Raw genomic sequence first — 22,224 nt, forward strand, 5'->3', positions numbered from 1 at the left:
TCCCCTGAAGATGTAGTAGAAATGAATTTTTGGCCTGAAGCTAGCCAAGGGGGTTGGGGGAAGGGGGCACGGGGGGCGCCGGGGGGCTGAAGGACGGAAACAAGAGATAGCGTCGACGGCCGACGGAGATTGAAAAGATTGGAGGAGTCGCGGCGAGAAGGCCACTTTCTCTTTCACTGCCAGAGTGCCAGAATAAATTTAATCAAATGAACTGAAAAGGTAAAAAAAAAAATAAAAAAAAATAATAAAAAACCTTCCGACTTTTTTTTTTTTTAAATCCTTCCCCTTCAATCAAACTGTTTCAGCCCCAGATATTAAATAGCCCATGATTTATTAAATATGACAAGATACGTTAATCTGATTCAGGGTTTATTTTATATGTGATATTTTTCAGCTTTGCTGATAATTGGAAGGCAACAGGAAAAGGTTCCTCCGTCACTCCGAACTGTTTTCTTGACGGTTTCGCTCAGTTCATCCCTCACGGCCGCGTGCGTGCGTGTATGTGTGTGTGTGTGCTCCTGTCCGTCCTCCTGTATTTTACTGTTAGCGACTTAACGCCGCTCCCCCTTTCCTCCTCCAGAGAGCTAAAATCGGCAAGAACTCGGAAGGCAAGTCGGGCAACGCCACCTCCCGCTTCGACTCCAATGGCAACCAGGATCGCATGAAGCTGGCCGACTTCAACTTCCTGATGGTGCTGGGCAAAGGCAGCTTCGGCAAGGTGAGGGCGACCACGGCCACGCCGCCTTCAACCGAGCTATATGTATTTCACACAGGTTGTCGCTGCTGTTAAGATCCCGCCCACTGCTTATTTTCTCCAATCAACTTCAAACGTCAAACTTTTTCAGATTGTTCTAAATTTTCCATGGACTCCACAACTGGTCACCTTCCTTGGCCAGGAAGTACAAAGGCCATGAATGTATTGGATACCAGACTGGCAATATGGCGGCGCTGCGTTTTTTTTTTTTCCCCAGTGGCAACTCGTGGGACTGCAGACAAAAAAAAACCATGCGAGTTAAAGATAGCAATGTAAAAATAAACGGCTGTTAAATGGCTGACAGGACAACTTTGCCCTAAAAGAAGCTTCATGATAAAACTTTCTATTGTACATTTTTAAGTCATGGACTTTCAATCTTTTTCAATTTCAATTCTGAAGGCCAGAGATTCACCAAAAAAGAGTTAATTCCCAGCGTCACGTCGGCCCGTTCCGATTGCCTGTTGCGCCCTGATGCATCACGTGAGTTCCAGAGGCATTATGGGAAGTGTTGCAAATGCGCCAGCTCTATGGGCCGCGTAAACGCGCCATATTGGACGCCGGGGGCGATTGATTGACAAAGGCAGGGAGTTACTGCCGCCACGCTGCTCTGGAAAAACCCACAGAAGAAGCAGGAAGAAGAAGTGGCTGCTGCTAAAAGAGATTAGCGTCGAGGCTTTGTGTTGTAGTCGAGACTGCACCAACCGAGACCAAGACATTATTAAGACGAGAGAGTATGGTGAGTCCGAGACCAAGACTAGTACTACAACACTATCGAGGCTAGCAGAACTCGGTGGCGTTCTGTTAAACACACGATTCGTGGCTTCCGTTAAAGGCGGGTTTTTTTGGATGTGTCCCGCACTCGCAAGGACGTTCCGAGCGCTGGCGTCCAAGCGAGTCACGAGAAAAGAGGGAGCCGCCGGTGTGCGAGAGCAGATGGCGAGAGGCGGGTGAAGTCAGGGAGATGAAACCGAGGTGGAGGAGCGGACGTACTGAGGGACGGACGGACGACGACGCTAGGTTGACGTGAATGAGCCGAGGAGGGGCGAAAACGTCGGGATGAATGCGAAGAAGTGGGCGGAGGGTAAAAAAAAAAGAAAAGTGAGGCCGACGTGAACGGACAGGAAAAAAAGGGAGGGGGGGGGAATCAAACGGGTAAAGCCGCAGCTGAGAGAGAGAGAGAGAGAGAGAGAGGGAGGAGAGAGCGAGACGGAGCACATTGTCTGTCTGCCGGGCCTGCATGCGGTGCTGCCTGTTTCCATGGCAACGGGCGTTTAAAGCCACAGCGATGCGTCAACACGGAGGAACTGAATCAGGGTCGATCAGGAGCGGCCGACCAGGGAGGACGAGCGCCGCGGCGACACAAAACACCTGCGCACCTGCATGCAAACAGTGGCCGCGCGCACGTATGTGTGCGCCTGTGCGTGCGTGTGCCAGGCGGAGACCTTCTCCGCACCTCACTGTCTGAGGACATCTGCATCACGACGCCGCTGCCCACGATTCCCCTTTGTAACGCACGTCACACATGCACACACACGCACACGCACGCACGCGCGCGCACACGCACACACGCACACATGCAACAGCAACAACAAAACAAAAGCAACGAGAGACACGTGGGTTTTTTTTTTTTTTTCTCCCCCCACGTAGCGCAGTCGTTTGCGATCCTGCTGGCGGACGTGCGCTTCTGTTTGAGATGCACGTCAGGGGGGTTAAGCAGCGCGTTCAACCCGCTGAATAATGAATGCGAGCGCGGCCTGGTTCAAAAATAAGGATCAGATCAGGGTCGGACCGATGGATGAAGGAAAGAGAAACCCATCGAACGCCGCGTGGCTTTTTGCACGTCGCTCTGGTTTTATTGATGATTTTTCTCATTTTCTTCGCATGAGTCTCTGAAATCTTCCTCCCATCGGGTCGTTGTTGCTCTCGTCTTCATGCAAAAGTGCCACCAAGTTCTGCTGCAACACTGTCTTCAGCTGGGCTCCTCTTGTTTTCTTCTTCTTCTTCTTCTTCTTCTTCCTCTTCTTTTTCTTCTGCTGTGGTTTTAAGGGCGGCTCTTGTAGCAATGAAATCGACTGGCGAGACGCTTTGAATCGGAGCCTCTAAGCAATTTTGAAATCCAGGTGATCAAAGTTCAAGGTTGCGTGCGTGTTTTTGTTTCCCTTTTATCTACCTCACTCCAAAAGAAGAAAAAAAAGCCACCGCTCATCCGTGGGTAGGGTTCTTCGGGAAGGTGCCTGGATGCCGGACACGGACACTCAGAAGAGAAAAAAACTCCTAACTTTGTGCAAATGATAAATTTATTTCACGGGTTTTCGGTCCTTCCGACCTTCTTCAGGCATCGATGGACAACCAGCGAGAGTGGCTGCGTTCGAAGGGGTTGTGGCCGTCACCTCACCTGATTGTGTTAATGCCAGATGTCTTCATCATGCGTGCTGCTGTCTTGCCGGACACAATCCTTTTAGGACAGTTTTAAATCACCCGACTCATCTCACTGTGATACGGCAGCGTTGCAGAGCACGCTGACTTGTGGTGGGGTTTTTTTTTTTTTCCCCCTTTGTCTTTTTTCTATTTAAATTCACTCTGCAAGGTCAGCAGAGAAGCTGCGCCGGCGTCATTTACGACATGTGACAGTTCCCGTCCCAGGGGGCTGCTCCTCCGTCTAGTGACCATGAACAACTCTCTCCTGCCTGGACGCTGGTGGCGGACAAACGCCGCGCTTCGCGGCGACGCGGGCCGCCTCGTGAAAACAAAAGCGCGTGCAAAGCGACCTTGAGCGGAGACACGCTGGCCGTCGCTCACTCGCTCAAGCGAGTATCCCACTTTTTTTTTTTGCCCTTTTTCCACCGATAAAGAAAACGTTCCGAAAGGCGCTTTTGAATTTCCAACCTTTTTCTTTTGCTTCCGCTGCAAAGCAGCTACAACAGCTACTTGCGCCCATGTTGTTCCCCAGTTGTGACTTTTTTTTTTCCCCCTTTACTTTGTTACATAACAAATCTTCTTGGTCCCAGTCATTCCCATTCACAATGCGCAAAACTGTGTTTGGGCAACGTGGCAACGTTTTTATTTTTGTTTTAAGAACAAACTCGCGTTTGGCTGCGAATCGTAAAGATCGATTTCCTATTTAAATACGGGAAACACACGAGAATTCCCATCGACCTGTTTTAACCTGTTTTTACCTTGTACAAATGGCAATAAATATTGAAATATCTCCATAAAAAATATCAGATTGCACCTAAAACTGGACTAATATTGGCTCAATATCAAAAAAAAAAAAAAAGACCACGTTGAAGAAAATCCCGCCTGTAATGTGACGCCCGGACGCCGCAAGATGGAGGGGCCACTTGGGGACCCACTAGGGGTCAAACTGTGACCGAGAGCTTCGACGACAAAAGGGGAAAAACACAGAATGAGAGAAGCCGACATCAATGCGTCGACTCCTCGTTTGCATTTTTCCATTTTGATTGGAGGTGAGACCCTGGCGTCCTCTTCCCCTCCCTGCCTGCCTGCCTGCCTGCTTTGCTTCCCCCGCCCGCGTCCTTTGCGGTTGCGTAAAAACGAGCGTTTCGGCCAGATGGTGTCCTTCATCTCTCTTTCAGCTCCAGCTCCTGTTTGTATTTTTTTCCTGCCGCGTCACGTCGCCCTCACGCTCGCGCCGTATGCGACGCCGCGCGTCTCGTCCACGCCGGTCGTTGAACGGGACGGCGGACAGATGACTGATCTCCGCTAGGCCGCCACGTCCGTCTTTTAGTCCACCTGCTCCGCTCTTCCTGCAGGTTCCCAAAACCTTTTTTACATTATCATGCCTGAATATTTATACCTCCTAAATAGCGAAGCTGCTGATTTTTTAATCTCCTATGGGGCAAAAAAAATAAATTCCGAAGCGGACAGGAGGTCACTTTAATCGCTCAGTTCCTGGTGAATTTACAAAGAATAATCAGCGTGATAGATTCCTTCATTTACATGATTATGCTACGCTAATTTACGGCAGCTCGGCAAAAGGTGAGCAGGCCGCAGGTTTTTTTTTGGGGGGGGGGGATTTTTTTTTAATTTTCCCCTCCTTACTCAGCATATTTCCTCTTGTATGTGCAGATGCTCCTGCCTGTTTTGTTTCGTTTGCCGCGGCGGCCCTTCCCGATCAGTGTCTCCCGCCTCCACGGAGGGACACTGTATTAAATACATTAATAAATCAATCCAACTCAGCTTCGTTTGAGCGTTCTTGGACGCTCCCCTCTTCTTCAAAATTAACACGAGAGACAAAAAAAATCCGTCAAAACAAGATAGAATCAAATATATTTTCCCGGGGTCTCGACAGTCAATTAGCCTCGGCGGAGCCGCATACAGGCAGCTGCTGTTCTTCCACGTTGTTTCAAGACAAATTGTTACAGCAGTATCATTGGGAAGATGATATTGAGGAAGCAGCGACTTCCCATCAGTATCTGACGGCCGCTGCTAATCCTGCGCGTCCTTCACAAGTGGGAGAGGTTTTATTTTTCCTTTTTTCAATAGTTGTGCAGTACCAGCTGAGCTTTTCTTCTTTTCCGTGCAGCCACCCACACTTTTTTGGTAACTGACGGAAACTGTGCGAAAACCTTGAGCGTGTGTCACGGGTGGCAGGAGAAAAGTAATCAGAATATAAAAGCAGGACTACCTGCTAACCAAACTCTGGCGTCACATCACCACAACTGCGCCACGTAGTCTTTTTTTTTGTTTTTTTCTTTCTCATGACTGTCCTGGCTTTGGTTGACTCTCGGACCAAAAAAAAAAACCCATAAAAACACGAAACTTTTACTCGAGTGCAAAACGTGATGACTTTTGCCACCTCGCGTCAACCGGACACAAAGCAGAATTGACAAACTCTTATTCGCGGCTGAGTCTCGGCGCGGCTCAAAGTCATGGAGACTGCGAGCAGCATGGTAATGAAGAGCGGTGAAGAGCGGCGGGGACGGTGAGGGCAGAGCAGCACCGCAGGACAGGGAGAGGACTGAGAGGTGGATACCTTTTTGATAAAGACGGGACATTAGTGCTTACTCCTCTGTTTGAGGGACTAAGCAGGCCGAGTGTGACCTTGGCTGCAAGTCATTTAAAAACTGCTGATTACACGCACGCACGCACACACACACACACACGCACACACACACACACACACACACACACACACACATAACCCTGTGAAACACAGCTGTCAGCCTCACAGGAATTGATCACATGTTCAGAGACTGCCTGGCCCGACCGTGTCTGTGTGATTTCTGGAGAACGACCTGATTCACTGAATCTCCAGCCTTCCCCCCCCCCTTTTTTTTTTTTTTTTTTTTTTAAATCCTCTTCCCCCGCCGCTCACCCGCCTGACCCAACTCCGCATGGCCCGAACGGAGGAAAAAAAAAAGAATGGGTAATAATCCTCCTTTTCTCCTCCAATTCACCCGTTGCCACCTTTTCTTTGTCATTTGTATTCATAATGGGGCCGAGAGAGGCTGGAGAGTCTTCAGGACGTCGAGAGGAAGCAGAAATTTCCAGCCGATTGCCTTCATTTCCGCTGCCTGTGAGGTGGTTGGATGAGGGTGTTTGAATTTTTCAATGGTGCTGTTGACAGTGAGGGTTGTTTTCACCCTGTGGGAAGCGTTTTGACTCAAATTTCTGCGAATCAAATTCAGTCTTTTTTATTATTAGTTTGTCCTTTGGCTGATCAATAACGCCACAAATGTGTTTCCCTTCGCCTCTTCCATCCACTTCATTTTGTCCCCGACCTCTGTATTTATTCCTGCGCCGACGAATGACGCCCGCCCTCTCCCTTTGCCTTCCCCCGTCTCCAGGTGATGCTGGCGGAGCGCAAAGGCACGGAGGACCTGTACGCCGTGAAGGTGCTGAAGAAGGACGTGGTCATCCAGGACGATGACGTGGAATGCACCATGGTGGAGAAGAGGGTGCTGGCGCTGTCCGGCAAGCCGCCCTTCCTGACGCAGCTCCACTCCACCTTCCAGACCATGGTGGGTGGCCGGTGACACAGGGCCTCGCGGGATTCAACGATAACATGTCGTTTTTATGTTTAAGTCGAAGATTAATCGTCTTTAATTGCGTGATTAATCACGTTGAATGCATCAACAAGAACGAGAACCTCTGGGTTTAAAGCGAAGAGATTTTCAGTCTCGACCAGGGGTGGGCAAACTTTTTTGACTGGTGGGGCCAAAATGGGTTCTAAAATGTGACCGAGGGGATGGAGCAGGATAGATGGATGTTTTGGTGACCCACCTCATAGGAGGAAAAATATATCATAAAGCGTTACAACAAAATCTTTGAAGCTTCTAAACTTCAAGAGCTCTTTATTGAGATGACTCTTAAAACGCTGAAAAAAAAAAACGGATTGAAATGCCTAACGGGCCGCGTACGGCCCCCGAGCCGTAGTTTGCCCATGCCTGGTCTTTGTTCCTTCCTGTTTCTGTTAAACCAAAACAGGAAGGAACATGAGCTTCTGGTTCCATGGCCAAGTTGCATGTTACAATTATTTCTACTATACTGCGATATTCAAAGACAAACAATATCCAATAGCAAAATACTAATAATATTTACGAGAAATCAGTTTTCCCACAATTTAACGCTGTCAGTGGACTCCGCTTAAAAGAAAAAAGAAAAGATACTTTGCTTGCTTGCAATGTGGCTAAACAATCCTGACCTACAACCTGATCTGACAACCATCTGCCCGTGGGGGCCCGGCCACCTCCGCACGACATCTGATATGAAGTGAGCCACCGCGCAGACTTCCTGCCGCTGAAGGGCAGAGCCTCACTGGCCGCCCGCTCATCTCGCCAGCCGTCACCAGGCTCCCAGCCGGACCTCGCAGCCCGCGCTTGCGTTTCACTCGAGCCAGGATGATAAACGGAGCTCACTGGTCTCGCACATACTGCCCCTTTATTAAGAGAAATGTTAGTTGACATAAGCTACGTTTCCATAGCCCCCTAGAATTGTGCAAAACCTAAATATCGCAATAAAAAACCCGGGAATGGAAACACCTAAATTTCGGGGAAAAAACTCTCAAACATCGCTAAAAGGTTCTCATGAGCTGGTTTTTCCGACGTATCGATGTGAAGGTGTATTGCAAAAGTGTCATGGAAACGTTTATTCGCATTTAGGCATCACCGAATTTCACATACGGGGGTCACGCGACCAGTACACTTCAAGTGAAAATGGCACGTTGTGTTTGGATGGAGGAAGGGACAGAATGTTTGGGGTTTTTTTTACAAGAAAAATATAACAAGCATTCTGGACGGTATACAAACAAAAGAAAACATATTTTTTTACGAGAGTCACGTCCCGCGAGAATTCTCGTAATTCTTGTGGGACGAGATTTTACAAGAGTTACGGCTAATGACCTTCACACCATTCAATGGGAACACCTGCAAGTCGCAATTGTACTCTGTCGAAACTTTAGAAATATAGTTTTTGTTCTGTGAAAAACTGTCATGGAAACGCGGCTACTGATTGGTTCTGCTTAAAGGCCGGACGTGTAAAGCTGACCTATCAAAAGAGTCACCCATCGACGGGAATTGGCCGCAATTTGTTGTGCACACACACGCACATACAAGGACAAATAATGAACAGCAACATTACCCGGTTTGAATCATATGTGTTGCGCAGCAAGTGCAGGCAAGGGCGTTGGAGTCGCTCAGCGCTGCAACTGGCCACTCGCTTATCAAGAAACAAACACCCGACGCCGCTAAACAATGGTGACTCTGCTCTCTCACTCACTCTCACTCACTTACACACACACACACTCACAGATGTCCAACGCCAAATCCCCTCAGACTCGCTCAAACACTGTACCATATTGGCAATTTCTGTAGATAATGGAGGAGAATTAGGTCTTAAATTGGAGTTGCTGTCTTCTCTCGGCTGAGGGCTGATTGGACGCGCAAGACAACAACCCAATCACCTCTCGCTCCTCGCCATCCTCCGGCCCCTTCTCCCGCCGCTTGTCCGTCACTCCTCTGCGATATGACCTATCAATCTTCATAAGCCCCCCCACCAACAACCCCCTGGAACCTGGTCTCTTGCTGAATTTGCTAGTTTTCAAAAGCATCTCTTTTAAGCGTGTTTATCCTGCTTTTCTCACCCCTGCCCTCCACCCTCCGCAGGACCGCTTGTACTTCGTCATGGAGTACATAAATGGAGGGGATCTCATGTATCAGATTCAGCAGGTCGGCAAGTTCAAAGAGCCCCACGCTGTGTGAGTACACACACACACACACACACACACACGGACACACACGCAAAAGCAGCTTTAGATTCTTATTTCATCGCAACACGAAATCTTAATCCGGCGGCCGCCAGGTGCTCGCAGTTTGGCTAACGCTTTTATTTTTTAAAAAACAAGGCTGTGGCAAGGCTGAATGAGCCATCAGCAGACTGACGGGGGGGCTCAGGTGACGGATGAGTCGTCCCCGGCGGGGCCGAAACGCGTGGCTCGCCCTGGCTGGCTGGCTGGCTGGCTGGCTGGCTGGCGCACCACCACGCTTGTGCGAGAGGGGGAACCTCAAAGGAGCGGGAGCGACTCCGCCTGCCAGTTTCCAGCGTGCAGGTTGAATTCCTCCCGAACCGCAGATAATAATTAAAGTTTTCCGGCGAGATCGCCGGCGCGGAAGTCAAACCCGGCGGGCTGACGCGTTTGACAAGCCAGCTGTCAGGGAGAGGCGAGAGGCGCGGAGGAGTTTGCCCTTCATCCACTTTACAGGGAATTAGAGTTGCTTTCCTCCGGCGGAGGCTTTAGGCAGCTGAAGGGCGAGTCGAGGGGGGGGGGTAGAACTTCTCTTTTTTTTTCTTTTTAAATCCAAGGCGATCAACATGTTCTAAATGTAATACATATCGACCCAAAGTCGAGATATCTTGCTGTGTGCTACATGCCGATGAAGTCAGCGGCTAGCGCACCAGATGGAATATTATTTTTCTCTTGTGTGTCCGTCTTGTTAAAAACCACATATGCCTGTAAAAGGGAAGGCGAAGTAGCACAATCAGATTTGTTGGTTGTCTTTTGGTGGGAAGAAGGGGAGGGCGGGATTAGCAAAGCAACGCGATGTGCCCTTCATGGGAACACTTGCTGTTCCTGCTGTCTCCACGCTAACCTCTTTAGCTGTAGCTAAACTGCTTCCTCTGCTTCATTTTTCAGTTCTTATCTTGAGTTTCTGTTTCACAAGGGTGGCAAATAGCGCCTCCTCACAGTTTTGTCACAACTGAAGGGAAGTCGGATCGATGACGGAATCCTCGATCATCAATCCGTGCGAAAAAAAACAACTTCCTGTTAGAGCCTGGCAAGATGGATGAGCGAAATTTTAGAGTTGAACTGAAGTGATCTACCTCCTGTGAAGGGTTTTTTTTTTTTTTATTTCCTGGGTTTAGCACTTGTGTGTTTTTAAATTTGCATCGCATGTCTTCCTGGTGCAGCTGTTTTCCACTCAGATTGCCGATAAAAACGCACAATAAAAACTGAAATGTGCGTATTCTGCACAACTGGCACACTTTGCAAACACACACACACACACGGTCCGACAGTAGACTGCCCGGTCAGTGTGTTCAGACTCCTCCTGTTGATCTTATCAGCTGCTCCCTGGCCTTGAAGAGACAGCACTGACCTTTTTGCAGACACACACACTCACACACACACACACACACACACACACACACACACACACACACATGCACGCGCGCACGTACACGCACATGAATTATCTGTTTGTTTGGCTGTCCTTTGTCCGTCTGCCGCTTTAATTAAGGGTTTTGTTTCCGTTCGTGTGTGTGCAGATTCTACGCAGCTGAGATCGCCATCGGCCTGTTCTTCTTGCATCTAAAGGGCATCATCTATAGGTAACCTCCACCCTGACAAAGTTGCACAGGCATTCTTTTGTCTCTTCTATCTTGGTTGCAACATCTTCCACCAGCACTGAGGAAGCTATTGGACATCATATTTGTTATGTTAAGAAATTATGAAAGCCAGATTTGTGGAGCTGCCAATTAGATAGATAGACAAATAGAAATGAGTTTTAAAGTGTTTTGCACAAATTGGTTAAAATGTACTTGCATCAGAATGTATTTAAATTGTTGCATAAGGCCGGTTGTGCGGTTGTAAATAAGTTTTTGCAACCTGAATTGGTTTAGGTTGGACTAGTCTGTGCATCATTCAACCCATTGCCCAATCAGACTTGACTATTTTGAGTACTTCCTGTTTGGTCATGAGTCAACTGTAACCCCGCTTGCAGGGACCTGAAGCTGGACAACGTGATGCTGGACTGCGAGGGTCACATCAAGATTGCCGACTTTGGCATGTGTAAAGAGAACATGCAGGATGGCATCACCACCAAGACCTTCTGCGGGACCCCCGACTACATAGCACCTGAGGTAACGCATGGAGGAAATGTAACCAAGGTTCTGAGTGCCTCACTCTCACTGAGGGGTTTAACACACTGATCAGAAACTGGAGCTGTATACAATAAAACAGCATTTCAGACATGGTGGGAAAATAGCGGTCGGTGTTTGTTTTACAACTGTCAGACTTTGGGCTGTTACATTTTGTGCCATTGCATGTTGGATGAGTTACTGTCTGTCTCTTCTTGGTAATGGATTATTCAAAATTTCAATCTGATGCTGCCAATTGGATAATGTGCTTGAATCCCAAATTAACATAATTTTGGGGACTAGCTAGCAAGTTGCATGTTTGATTTTTGGTATTATTGTCCGCATTGTTCCAGTCTAAGACCTCAGAAGCTAAACTGTGCTCACAGAGGTGAACTCCCAACTCTCATTTTTAACGCTGGCTTGAATTTCTCCCTCCACCGGTGCCTCTGTGACAGTAGCGGCGACGATGTCGCTCCTGACCAAAATCCTTGTGTTTCAGATTATTGCATACCAGCCTTATGGGAAATCTGTGGACTGGTGGGCCTTCGGCGTGCTGCTTTATGAGATGCTGGCTGGGCAGGTCGGTCAAAGCCTTGTCTTCCTGTGTTACTGCGCGTGTGGCGAGGAGAGGTTCTCAAAAAAAAGAAGAAAAAAAAAAACCCCCGTACAAGATTTGAATAGCAAACACTCGTCATTATAGCCCTTAAATATGACATTGTGTAAGGAAAGGTTAGTGATTAAATTACACCCCTTGATGAGTTTTCCTCTCATGGCATTAATAATTGTTAGGGTTCGGCGTGACATTTACAAATCCCGCATATTAAACAGGGTTGCTGATTTCTGATTGCGATGAGTTTACCGCGCTTGCACAACCAAAACTGCGCTCCGTCGTCCGCAGCCTCCGTTCGACGGCGAGGACGAGGACGAGCTCTTTCAGTCCATCATGGAGCACCACGTCTCCTACCCCAAGTCCATGTCCAAGGAGGCCGTGGCCATCTGTAAAGGGGTGAGTGAGACGCACGAGGTCCTTCCTGGCTTTTCCCCCGAAAAGAAAGAGAAACGCTCTCTCTTCTCTTCTCTTTTTTTTTTTTTTTTGCACACTCACCACACAGCGAGGACATTAGGAGCGGGGCTGGAAGGATGCGAGGAGCAGGCAGGCGCAGGGGGAGGAGGTGAAGGACGGAAAGGAGGGAGGACGGGAGAGAGGAACATTGAAATTATCTGCATAATTAAAACCTTTGTGGAGGAACATTTATTTGGAGTGGGACAACTTTGTCGGCTCCGTGCTATCTGTCCTTCTTCCATCTCTCCTTCCCCGCCCCCCCCACCCTCTGTTACAATAATGCTTCACTTTCGCCGTCCTTCTCCTTCCCACAGTGCTCATTGTTAAGCTGCTGTTTCCCCTTTTTTTTTTTCATTGTGCGCCCCTCCACACCACCACCACCACCCCTCTATCTCTGCCGCGCACAGACACGAGCACACAAAGATTCCCCCCCGTCCTCTTTCCTCCCCTCGCACTTAGAGCAGCGTGCACACACACACAAACACACACACACACACACTCACACACACACACACGCACAGTGCATTGGTTTAATAGCCCAAGATTGTGCACTGTACTCAGTTCACTGTGGAAACTCTTCAGAATAGACCTGCCGGCGCACCGATGATGCCCCGACACTTCCAAACCTTCCAGTGTATCTATGTTAGTGTTTGTACCTGTGTGTATGTGTGTGTGTGTGTGTTCTTGCAAATAGGCCTTCAGAGGACAGGATGTGCTTTCAACACAGTGAGGACGTCTCCTGTTCCTCACAACTATCCTTGAATTTTAGGGTCATGGCTGAAGCAGAGAGGCATGAATGAGGCTGCGTTCAGACTGCAGGCGAATCTGATTCATCTAAATACAAATTTGTTTTATGGTTTTTGTTGATTATTATAACATGTATTCATAGCACAAATCATTGCAATAGCATAATCTTGTAGCGTATACTAGCTACTGTTATACAAGTATCTCGTATGTTGACGACTGCTTTGTTCCAGCTGTCAGTCTTCCCCATTTACCCCCAAACTGATGACAGCGATGAACCCCAAAATTCCACCACGTCAGAGCGTGCATTGCCTCTCCCCTCCGATGCTGCTGCGATGTTAATCGGTTTCAGCGCTAGTCAATGTGTGTGTTTGCACTGGCCGTGTGTGTGTGTGCAGTGCCTCCGCGGCGATCCGGAGCCCACCAGAGAAAATATGAGGACTTTCATTTTGGCTGCCTGCCAGAGCACATGGCAGCAATTTAGCACAGCGCGGATCACGTGGGACAGGAAGCCGGCTTTATTTTCAAAATTAAATAACCTTTTAATTTTTCGAAAGGACAGTAGATTAACTTTATTCACATATCACTATAAAAGACACCTAGGTTTTAATTACCTCTGAATATTTGTTTAGAAATAATCTACTTTCCATTGATAGAAGCATAAAAATGTCAACAAGACCAATTAGCTGTTCACTGCTTCTTCTCTGGTAGCAAACAATAACCTATTATGTGAATGCACTGTGTTACATGCTATGTGTCAAACAAAAAGAAAACCGACCAACTTTAAAAAAAAAAAACAGCATTTAAATGCAACACAAGTTGCCAAGTGCCTGATGTGAAAACGTTGACACGCACCTGCGCTGAGCTTGTGTTTAAAGGAAGATGTGAAATAGATTTTTTATTTTTTATTTTTTTTCAAAAGAGAAAATCATTTCTCTTGTTAGTGACGGAACATTTGGCCAAATGCACAGGGTTTTTTTGGGACACATTCCTTCTCCTTTTGCACTCTGACCAGGTTTTTGGATGGTTGCAAGCAGCCTCATGGTAGAATTATTCTGCCGGCCACACCCAATCCAATCATTCCGCCAGCGACACGCCGGCCGTCGCGAGGGTGTACAACGGCCTCAGTGCGGGAGAGCGCGCGGAGCCGCGGACCAACCGATTTGTACACGACTCCAATGAATTAAACAAAAGCGCACACGTCTCGCGTTTTATACTTGCGCCGGTGCTAAGTGTGAGACAGGACCCACCTCCCCCCCTATGACACGCGTGCGCGTACGCCCACATGCATGCAAACAGGCGGCGTAATGTATTAGTGATGATTACCGGGTTGTAGTGCTGCAGCGGCGGCGCACCTCCAGCGGAGCATGAAAGGCTCGCCTCCGTCCACCCCCACAGCTCCCAGTGCGCCTCGCCAGCGCTGCCTGGGTTAACTTGACGGCTGGGTGCGTGTGCATGCACGTGGGCGTCTATATGTGCGTGCGTGCGTGTGTGTGTGTGTGTTCCAAGTCCATAATTAATTCCTCCTCCTCTCCTCCTCTGCAAGATCTTCACACTGAATGAAAACAAAAAAGTCATTTGAAGTGTTTTTTTTCTTCTTTTTTTTTTTTTCGGTTTAGTTAATGTGTCGTGTGTGTGTGTCTGTGTGTCTGTGGTAGCCAGTTGCTTCCTGTGCAAACAAATCTTTTCTGCCTTACAGTTGATCTTAATTTTGGCTCATTGTGCTACAAAATTGTGCCTTCCAAAAAAAATGCTTGAACTAAATCGGAGACGTTTTTGCAACAGTTACTACAGGGCTGAAAACAAAGTCATCATTTAACACGTTCCCATGTTCCCTAATGTGCATCTGTGTGTGTGTGTGTCTGTGTGCGTGCATGCATGTGTGTGTTGCCATGTTGGAACAGACGCATGTGTGTTTGTGTGTGTGTTTGTGTGTGTGTGTGTGTGTGTGTGTGTGTAAAGGGAGCGATCAGAGGCGTTTCCACTCTGCTGCTTCCAACCTGACCAACATCCATATTTCATTCACACACGCAGGCAGTCGCACACACACACACACACACACACACACACACACACACACACACACACACACACACACAGCCTTCTGTTCGTGGCTCAGTATTCAAGGCAAAGCCGCCACAGTATTACACGCGCAAAATAACAATGGGAGCCGCGCGCGGAATCAATTTCTTTCTGAGACGCCGTCAATACGCCCGGACATAATGGGCCGCGGCCACATTAGCGCCGACCGCCGTGGTTTGTTTCCAGCGCCGCTAGACTAAAACATCCTCATCCTTCAAAAATCGGTGGCTACAAATCAGAGAGGTTATTGTTTGAAATGATTCGCTGTTGCTCCTCGCTGCAGGTGATCGGTTCAAAGCGGGAGATCGATTCGGGTAGATATTGCGATCAAAAATGAAATTTTTTTTTTTAAAATTGCGATGCGGGAGGTCACTCTTAAGGCCGTGGCACCTGTTGGGGAATTTTGAAAAAAAAAAAGGGGTATCGGCATTAATGCGTTAATCGCGATGAGACTAAATACACGGCGTAACGCACTAGTTTTTTTATCTCATTTTAATCGCAAGCCTTTTGTCCCTTCCGTTCACCCGTAGTCAGGTTCTCAAGGCGTAGCGCTATGTTTGACACTGCATCCTGGAAACTACACAAACACCTGAGGACGCAGCTGCGAGCGCAAATCTTAAATTTCAATTTAGTTTTTGGAGCCGATCGCAAAAAAAAAAAATTCCAAGACTTCATTCAACAAAATGCATATGTACCAAGTGGGTCTAGATGCACTGTTTTGAAACAACAATACATAGATTGAATAGTTCATGAAGGATCATTTGGTTCTAAGAATTGCTTTACAATTATATGGACATAAAAAGAAAAAATTACAGAATTTGAAATGCAGAAATCAACATGCGATTAATCGCAGTTAACTATAGGAAATCAGAGCGTCACAAGCGCGATTAAAAAAAAAAAACGTATCGTTTGACAGCCCCAATAAAAAATAATAATGATGAAATCGCCTGTCATAGAAATAAGACATGACTCTGTGTTCCTCCGCCAAGCAGCCAGAATGAGGTCAAGAAAGTAGAAATTTCATCACTGTGTCTGGAACATGGACTTGCGGTGGCAAACTTGCGGGAAAGCGCGGGCGCGTCGGCCTCGCTCTCCGCTAAATACGCCGCTCGCCAAAGACGAGGGGCGATGACATCACGGAGGCTCCGTCTTTCCCGAAAGCGGCCCGCACCGTCTGCCAAAAGGCTGTCCGATTGGATTTGACTCTGCTCAGATAAAGGCAGAGGAGTCTGCTGGAGCTGGAGAGCGTGTCGGAGCGGCGCAGGTGCGGTTTTTTAAGCGCGTCCCACCGGGTCTCAGACTTGGGGACGATGCATGCATATTTCAGCGATGTGTGCCAGACAGACCAACGATAAAGGGCTTTAACTCAGGTAGAAGTGAAGAAAAGGGAAAAAAGAAGCAGAGGAAGAAGAAACAGGTGCACACGACAGTGAAGGTAGGAGGAGGAGAAGTTACAGGAGATTATGCTTATGTTGGAAGTATAATATTAAACATAATTTAATACATATTCTTTAATGTTTGCATTTCTGAGCCAATTGTTGGTTTTTGCAAGCCTTTTAAGAGGCTGTGACATCAGCCCTTTGTGATGTCACAGAAGACCCTCAGCACTGCCGCTTTGCTCCACTTGTGGAAGGTGCGGCCAAGCGTCTCTCTTGCTCAGTGGCTGCAAACAGCGGGCTAAATTCACTGCTTTCTAGCAATCAAAGGATTTCTTTGATATCTTCCGTTTGTTTCTGTTCACCCCCGCCGCACGCTTAAAATAGGCATAACAAGGAAAGCTTTAATGCCCAAATGATGGGCGAGGAGCGCGCACGTGCCCGTGCACCTGTCTCCGAGCACATGAGTGCGTTTTGTGCGTCTCCGCGTGCGCCTGCACGGTCGACTGACCCGTGGATAATGTTATTTTAGTTCTAACGTAATGAGTTATGACGGCTACTCCTGAGGGAGGCACACCCCACCTACACGCACGCACGCACACACACACACACACACACACACACACACACACACACACACACACAGGCGCTGACGTCACCGCTCTCAGCGGCGTTCTTCAAGACTTTGTGCGGACAGGCCGCGCAAACACTCTTTAATTACGCCTGTTAAATGCGCAGCGGTGGTGGTGGTGGTGGAGGGGAGGGAAGGGGGAGCAACAGTTATTCATTTATCTTCAGGCAGCGGGTCGCCGCCTCGTCCGAGGCCCCTGCGGGTGACGGCTATATTGCGTCAGGGAGCAGGGAAAAGAGGAAGTGCGACGGCGCGAAAGCGACGTTTATATCCGAGCCGGGATGAGCGAAGCCGTTCGCACCGACCCTCCAGGTTGAGAGCCTCATCCCCCTTTTTCATCACGTTCAGGCAGAGGGTGTTTCCACTGAGACCTGTTCTAGACATTTACCAGTGTTCCTTTTTTTTTTTTTTTTTCACAGATACATCTACATAGATGGTATACGTTCATGTATTGTATGCAAATGCAGACATTTGGAGCAATCCAAATCACATTTTTTTGTATTCCCTCTTTCCTTCTCACCCCAACTGATGACGGCCCTCTGGAGTCCGGATCTGCTCTAGGTTTCTTCCCACAGGCTAGTTTTTGTATAAAGCGCTTTGAGACGCCTTTGGATGTGATTTAGCGCTGTACAAATAAAAGTGGATTGATAGATTGATTGATTGATTGGATCCAGCGATTTGAGGGAGTGTTCTCTTCGTTTATCTGAAACGTCACATTAAAAATTAGACAGCCAAGTCGCTGATAAAATGAAATACCATGCCATGCATTCAGACTGTACAGGTGCCACCTCCAACTAGATTTAGTGCAGAACGCTGGCAAGTATCTAATCTATGCAACTGGTGAAAGAGAAAAAAAAAGAACATGAACCAGTCTTCCTTACCTGTACCCAGCATCATGTAAGCACCTGTGCTCTGATGTTTATTGTTTTTGACGCAAGCACGAATTTGAAATCTGACAATATTAATAGAACCACTCTAGCTGATTATCTGACTTAGTGCTAATGTTGTAATGAGATGGAGGCTTTGCTTTAACAAACAGTGTCATACTATACAAAAAAAAGTGTTTTTATTTCATAACGACCATCATGTTGAAAGCGTCACATTAACACACTGGTGTGTTTAGAGGGTCATTTTGACTTAGTCATCAGGTGTACATATAATTTAAGTTGTACGCAAAATCAAATCCGTTGCAGGACCTAAACGAACTTCCTTTCACCCCTCTCTCTCTTTCTCTCTCTCTTGCTCTCTCTCTCTCTCTCTCTCTCTCTCTCTCCGTCCGTGCAGCTGATGACCAAGCATCCCGCCAAACGCCTCGGCTGCGGTCCGGAGGGCGAGCGAGACATCCGGGAGCACAGCTTCTTCCGCTACATGGACTGGGAGAAGCTGGAGAACAAGGAGGTGCAGCCGCCGTTCAAGCCCAGAGCCGTAAGTGGCCGCGTCCCGCGCGACGAGCGCTTCCGCCTCCCGCTGACCAACCGTCCGGGGCGGCGGATCAGTGTCGGGGTTCTCTTCCTGTTTGTGGTGAAAAGTGCCATCGCTGCTACTACTGCTCAGAGCAAAACCTGGGTGCTGGTTCCTGCAGCCTGACTTCCCCCCTCTGCTCTTTCTCTTCATCTTTCTAATTGTTCTGACCTTTCTGTGTGACGCGTCTGTCTGTCGACCCCCCCGAAAGGTGAGTCGGGGGTGAGACGGAGCGGCCCCGAGATGTAACGCGACTCCGACGGAAAACAATACCGCTTATGTAAATTTTACTGCCTGTTGTTTTTTTTGTTTTTAAGTCAATACGACTCCAGTCGGTTGGAGGTTTTGAATGTGGGCCTCTGAGCAAGGCAGGCGTGGGGCCTGCAGCCTGTTACATTCTGCATGAGCTGAAATCATCCGGGTTAGACTGAGTTTAGAGTAACCCTCCCGGGTGGACGTCCGCACGATGACCTGAAACAACATTTGTGTGTGTGTGTGTGTGTGTGTGTGTGTGTGTGTGTGTGTGTGTGTGTGTGTGCGCGCGCACGCGCGTGCACGTGCGCAACTCTGCTCTGCTTTTAATTCCCGCCGACAAAATGAGTTTGATCGCAGCCACAGTCGGAGGAGTCAGAATGATGTCATCGCTTACCAAACACACACACACACACACACACACACACACACACACACACACACAGTGATCGGCGTGCACGTTCACTCAGCCGTAGGCCTGCCGACTGCTTAAAAGCTTTTTATGCAGCTGTCTTATTGGCCCACTGGGTATGAATGTGTGTATGTATGTATTTGTGTGTGTGTGTGTGTGTGTGTGTGTGTGTGTGTGTGTGTGTGTGTGTGTGTGTGTGTGTGTGTGTTTACATGCTCCCCGTGTGTTTTCTTTGTAGCGTGCACTCTCTTCTTTTCCCCCCGCACGGGTGCAGTGGGTCAGCGTGGCGACCCGTGTTTGTCGGGGTGCGTTCCATTCCGAGTCTGTGACGAGACTGCAAACGCGCGGCCGTCCCGTCCCGGCTCCTCGTCCCGTTTGATGTCCTTCTCTCTCTCGCTCTCTCTCTCTCTCTGTCTCTCTCTCTCTCTCTCTCTCTTTCTCTCTGTCCGACGCCGACTGCCTCCCACCCTCTCTGTGCCGTCGCTTTCTGTGTCTCTGTCCCTCCTCCCTCCCGCCCGCCCGCCCGCTGCTGAGAGCAATTAAAGGTTCGGAAGGAGCTTTGCAGGAAACCTGTGTCGGAACGCGGAGCTCCGATGCTCTTTGGTTGCTTTTCTTTGTTTTAACTTTATTGTTCCGGGCTGAAATAATCACCTTTTTTTCTATAACAGCTACTTTCTCTTCTGATGCTTCAAGTGTGCGCTCCAGCTGTCTCAGCCTCTCTGCGGACAGCGTTTAGGAAATGCCGCAGTTACGCCCGCCGGCCTGACGGTGGCGCACATGAGATTTTCATGGATGACGTGACCAATCAGCTGACAGACCGAGATTTCCATTCCTCTCACAGTTCAAACTTTCATTTTCAGCTACCTCAATTTACCGCCAAGCCATTGGCCGTCCACAAATTCATCCCTCCATCCGGTTACACGTCCATCCGCGTCACACTGTTGCCCCACGTCTGCCGATTTTTGTCCCCCGCACACTTTTACTTGTCCACTTTTCTGTGTGAGACTCTCTTCTGTTTGTTCTCATGTTTCTGTTTTTTGCATGTTCCGAGGCTCGGTCTCAAACGACAACCTGCTGGGCAGTGAGGTGCACTACTGTTCAGCGGCCACAAGGAAAAAGTCGGAGTTGCCACGATTGCGCCCGACCACTTTCAGGGCCCAGGTGCCAAATTGACACATTCAAACTTGATGGCAGGCATTTCATTTTTTTCCCCTACTTGAATAATCTCCCCATCAGATTTCGCTGAGAGGTTAAAACAAATGCAAGTAAATTGGCTGCAAACACCATTTTGACCCTGGTGTATTCGTCTCGCATATTTCCCCAAACTCTAAACAGTCGAGCTTAATTTCGTGTTTTTTTCTTTCTTCCCCCCCCCCCCCCCCCGAGTTACGCAGATTTAATGAGTTTGTAGTTTTCCTCTGGGTGATGTTGTCAGAGGACACTGAATCCTTGTTGTGTTAATTAAAGCTCGGTGCAGTGGTAGAGATGGAGGGCGGTGGGGGAAGAAAAAAAAGCGGGATAGTTCGGCTCCAGGTCCCTAAGAGGCGGACTGTCGGGAAAATATAGTTTTCAAGTTAATAACTTGTTTTATGTACTTAGATGGACACATATCTCGCGGGCGACTCGGCTCGTTTGGAGGCTCCCAGTGGTCAGAACAGGAGTGCAGAGTCAAGTGAAATGAAGAATTGTCTGTGTCACCGCTAATTCCACTTCATTCAAATGGCAATTTGCCATTTAAGATAGCCTAATTCCGTCCGTTCATTTTTCAGGAGGGACTCGAGAGTGAAATGGTGACACTTGATACACTCCTTAAAAAACAATGGCTCCTCCGCGCCGGCATTTTCTGCACCGCCATATCGCTAATCTGAAATTGTGCCGCTATCTTCGCACGTTGAGTTATTCCCGCTGCTCTTTGAGTGGCTCATTGTCTGGTTGGTTTATCAGATCTCAGTAGGTCCCCACAGCTGCGGCATATAATTAACCCACGTTTAACCCACAATTGCGCCGTAATTATCTCCTTGGCTTTGAGTCTGCTTAGGGTCCGAACTTTCCAATTAAACAAAAACGATGTGTAAAAAAAAAAAAAAAAATTATATGTGTATATATATTTATTTAAATTTTCCACTCAATTTTCGTTTTGGAATTATGGTGTTATGGTGTTCAGCATGAAAGCTGCAGCTAAGAATGACTTCACGTTGGAGTCGATAGCTTTGTCAAGCCTCAAAGAAGGACGCCTTTTTTTTTTCTTTGTAGTTTATGCTAGCTAGCCAACACTCTCCTAAAACAGTACAATTACGGATAATTAGACACTCCACAAAACTGTCAGGACAACTTTATAATGTCTCAGTAAATTAACTAAATAGCCATTAAAAAGTGTAATTAGCTGCATTTCCATTAGTTTTTCGCAAAATAAAAGCGATATTTCTAAAATTTCCACAAAGTACAATTGCAATTTGCAGGTGTTTCCATTGAATGGTGCGAAGCACATAAGCCGTAATTCTCGTAAAATCTCGTCCCATGAGCTTTAAGAGAATTACATTTGCTTTGATTACTTGTGAAAAACATTCAGTCTCCTCCTCCGTCCAAACACAACGCGCCATTTTCCCTTGAAGTGAACTGGTCACATGACCCCTGTACGTCACGTCCGGTGACGCGTAAATGCGAAAAAAAAAAAAGTGTTTCCATGACACTTTTGCAATATAACTCCACATCGATACATCTGAAAAACCACTTTATGAGAGCGTAAAAAACTTTTAGCAATATTAGAGAGGTCTTTTCGAAGTTTCGGCGTTTCCATTATCAGTTTTTGTTGCGATACTTTGCGCAATTTTACGGGTAATGGAAATGCAGCTACACGTAGCTTTCACTCCGTGCCGATAAAGGCCACGCTCGCTCCCAATCTTCCGAGAGTTCAGAAAATCCAACTTCGCATCAAAACGGAAAACATTGTCACCCTTTGCCCAAAACAATTTGTGCGTTTCCTTCTTTTGCGAGCTGCCTCTCGCTAGCTAGCTACCCCCTCACTTCTGCTGGCTCGAACCAGCCGCCATGGCAAAGTAGTGCACCGCTGCC

General features: G+C 47.8%; 1 protein-coding gene across 2 annotated transcripts in view; it reads left to right on the forward strand.

The window, feature by feature from the left end:
- Positions 1–22,224, forward strand: part of LOC142886743 (protein kinase C beta type-like) — an 85,940-nt gene that overhangs the window by 47,555 nt on the left and 16,161 nt on the right. For both annotated transcript variants that reach the window (XM_076023877.1, XM_076023876.1), the window contains exons 9-16: positions 581–718; positions 6,565–6,738; positions 8,881–8,972; positions 10,541–10,603; positions 10,996–11,134; positions 11,631–11,711; positions 12,030–12,137; positions 18,312–18,452. In XM_076023877.1, coding sequence (XP_075879992.1) covers positions 581–718; positions 6,565–6,738; positions 8,881–8,972; positions 10,541–10,603; positions 10,996–11,134; positions 11,631–11,711; positions 12,030–12,137; positions 18,312–18,452 — 936 coding nt within the window. The remainder of the gene's footprint in view (positions 1–580; positions 719–6,564; positions 6,739–8,880; positions 8,973–10,540; positions 10,604–10,995; positions 11,135–11,630; positions 11,712–12,029; positions 12,138–18,311; positions 18,453–22,224) is intronic.

Source organism: Nelusetta ayraudi, unplaced genomic scaffold, assembly GCF_046127955.1.
Source record: "Nelusetta ayraudi isolate G7.1 ecotype Tasmania unplaced genomic scaffold, CSIRO-AGI_Nayr_v1 ptg000016l, whole genome shotgun sequence".
In the NCBI taxonomy this organism is placed as follows: Eukaryota; Metazoa; Chordata; class Actinopteri; order Tetraodontiformes; family Monacanthidae; genus Nelusetta; species Nelusetta ayraudi.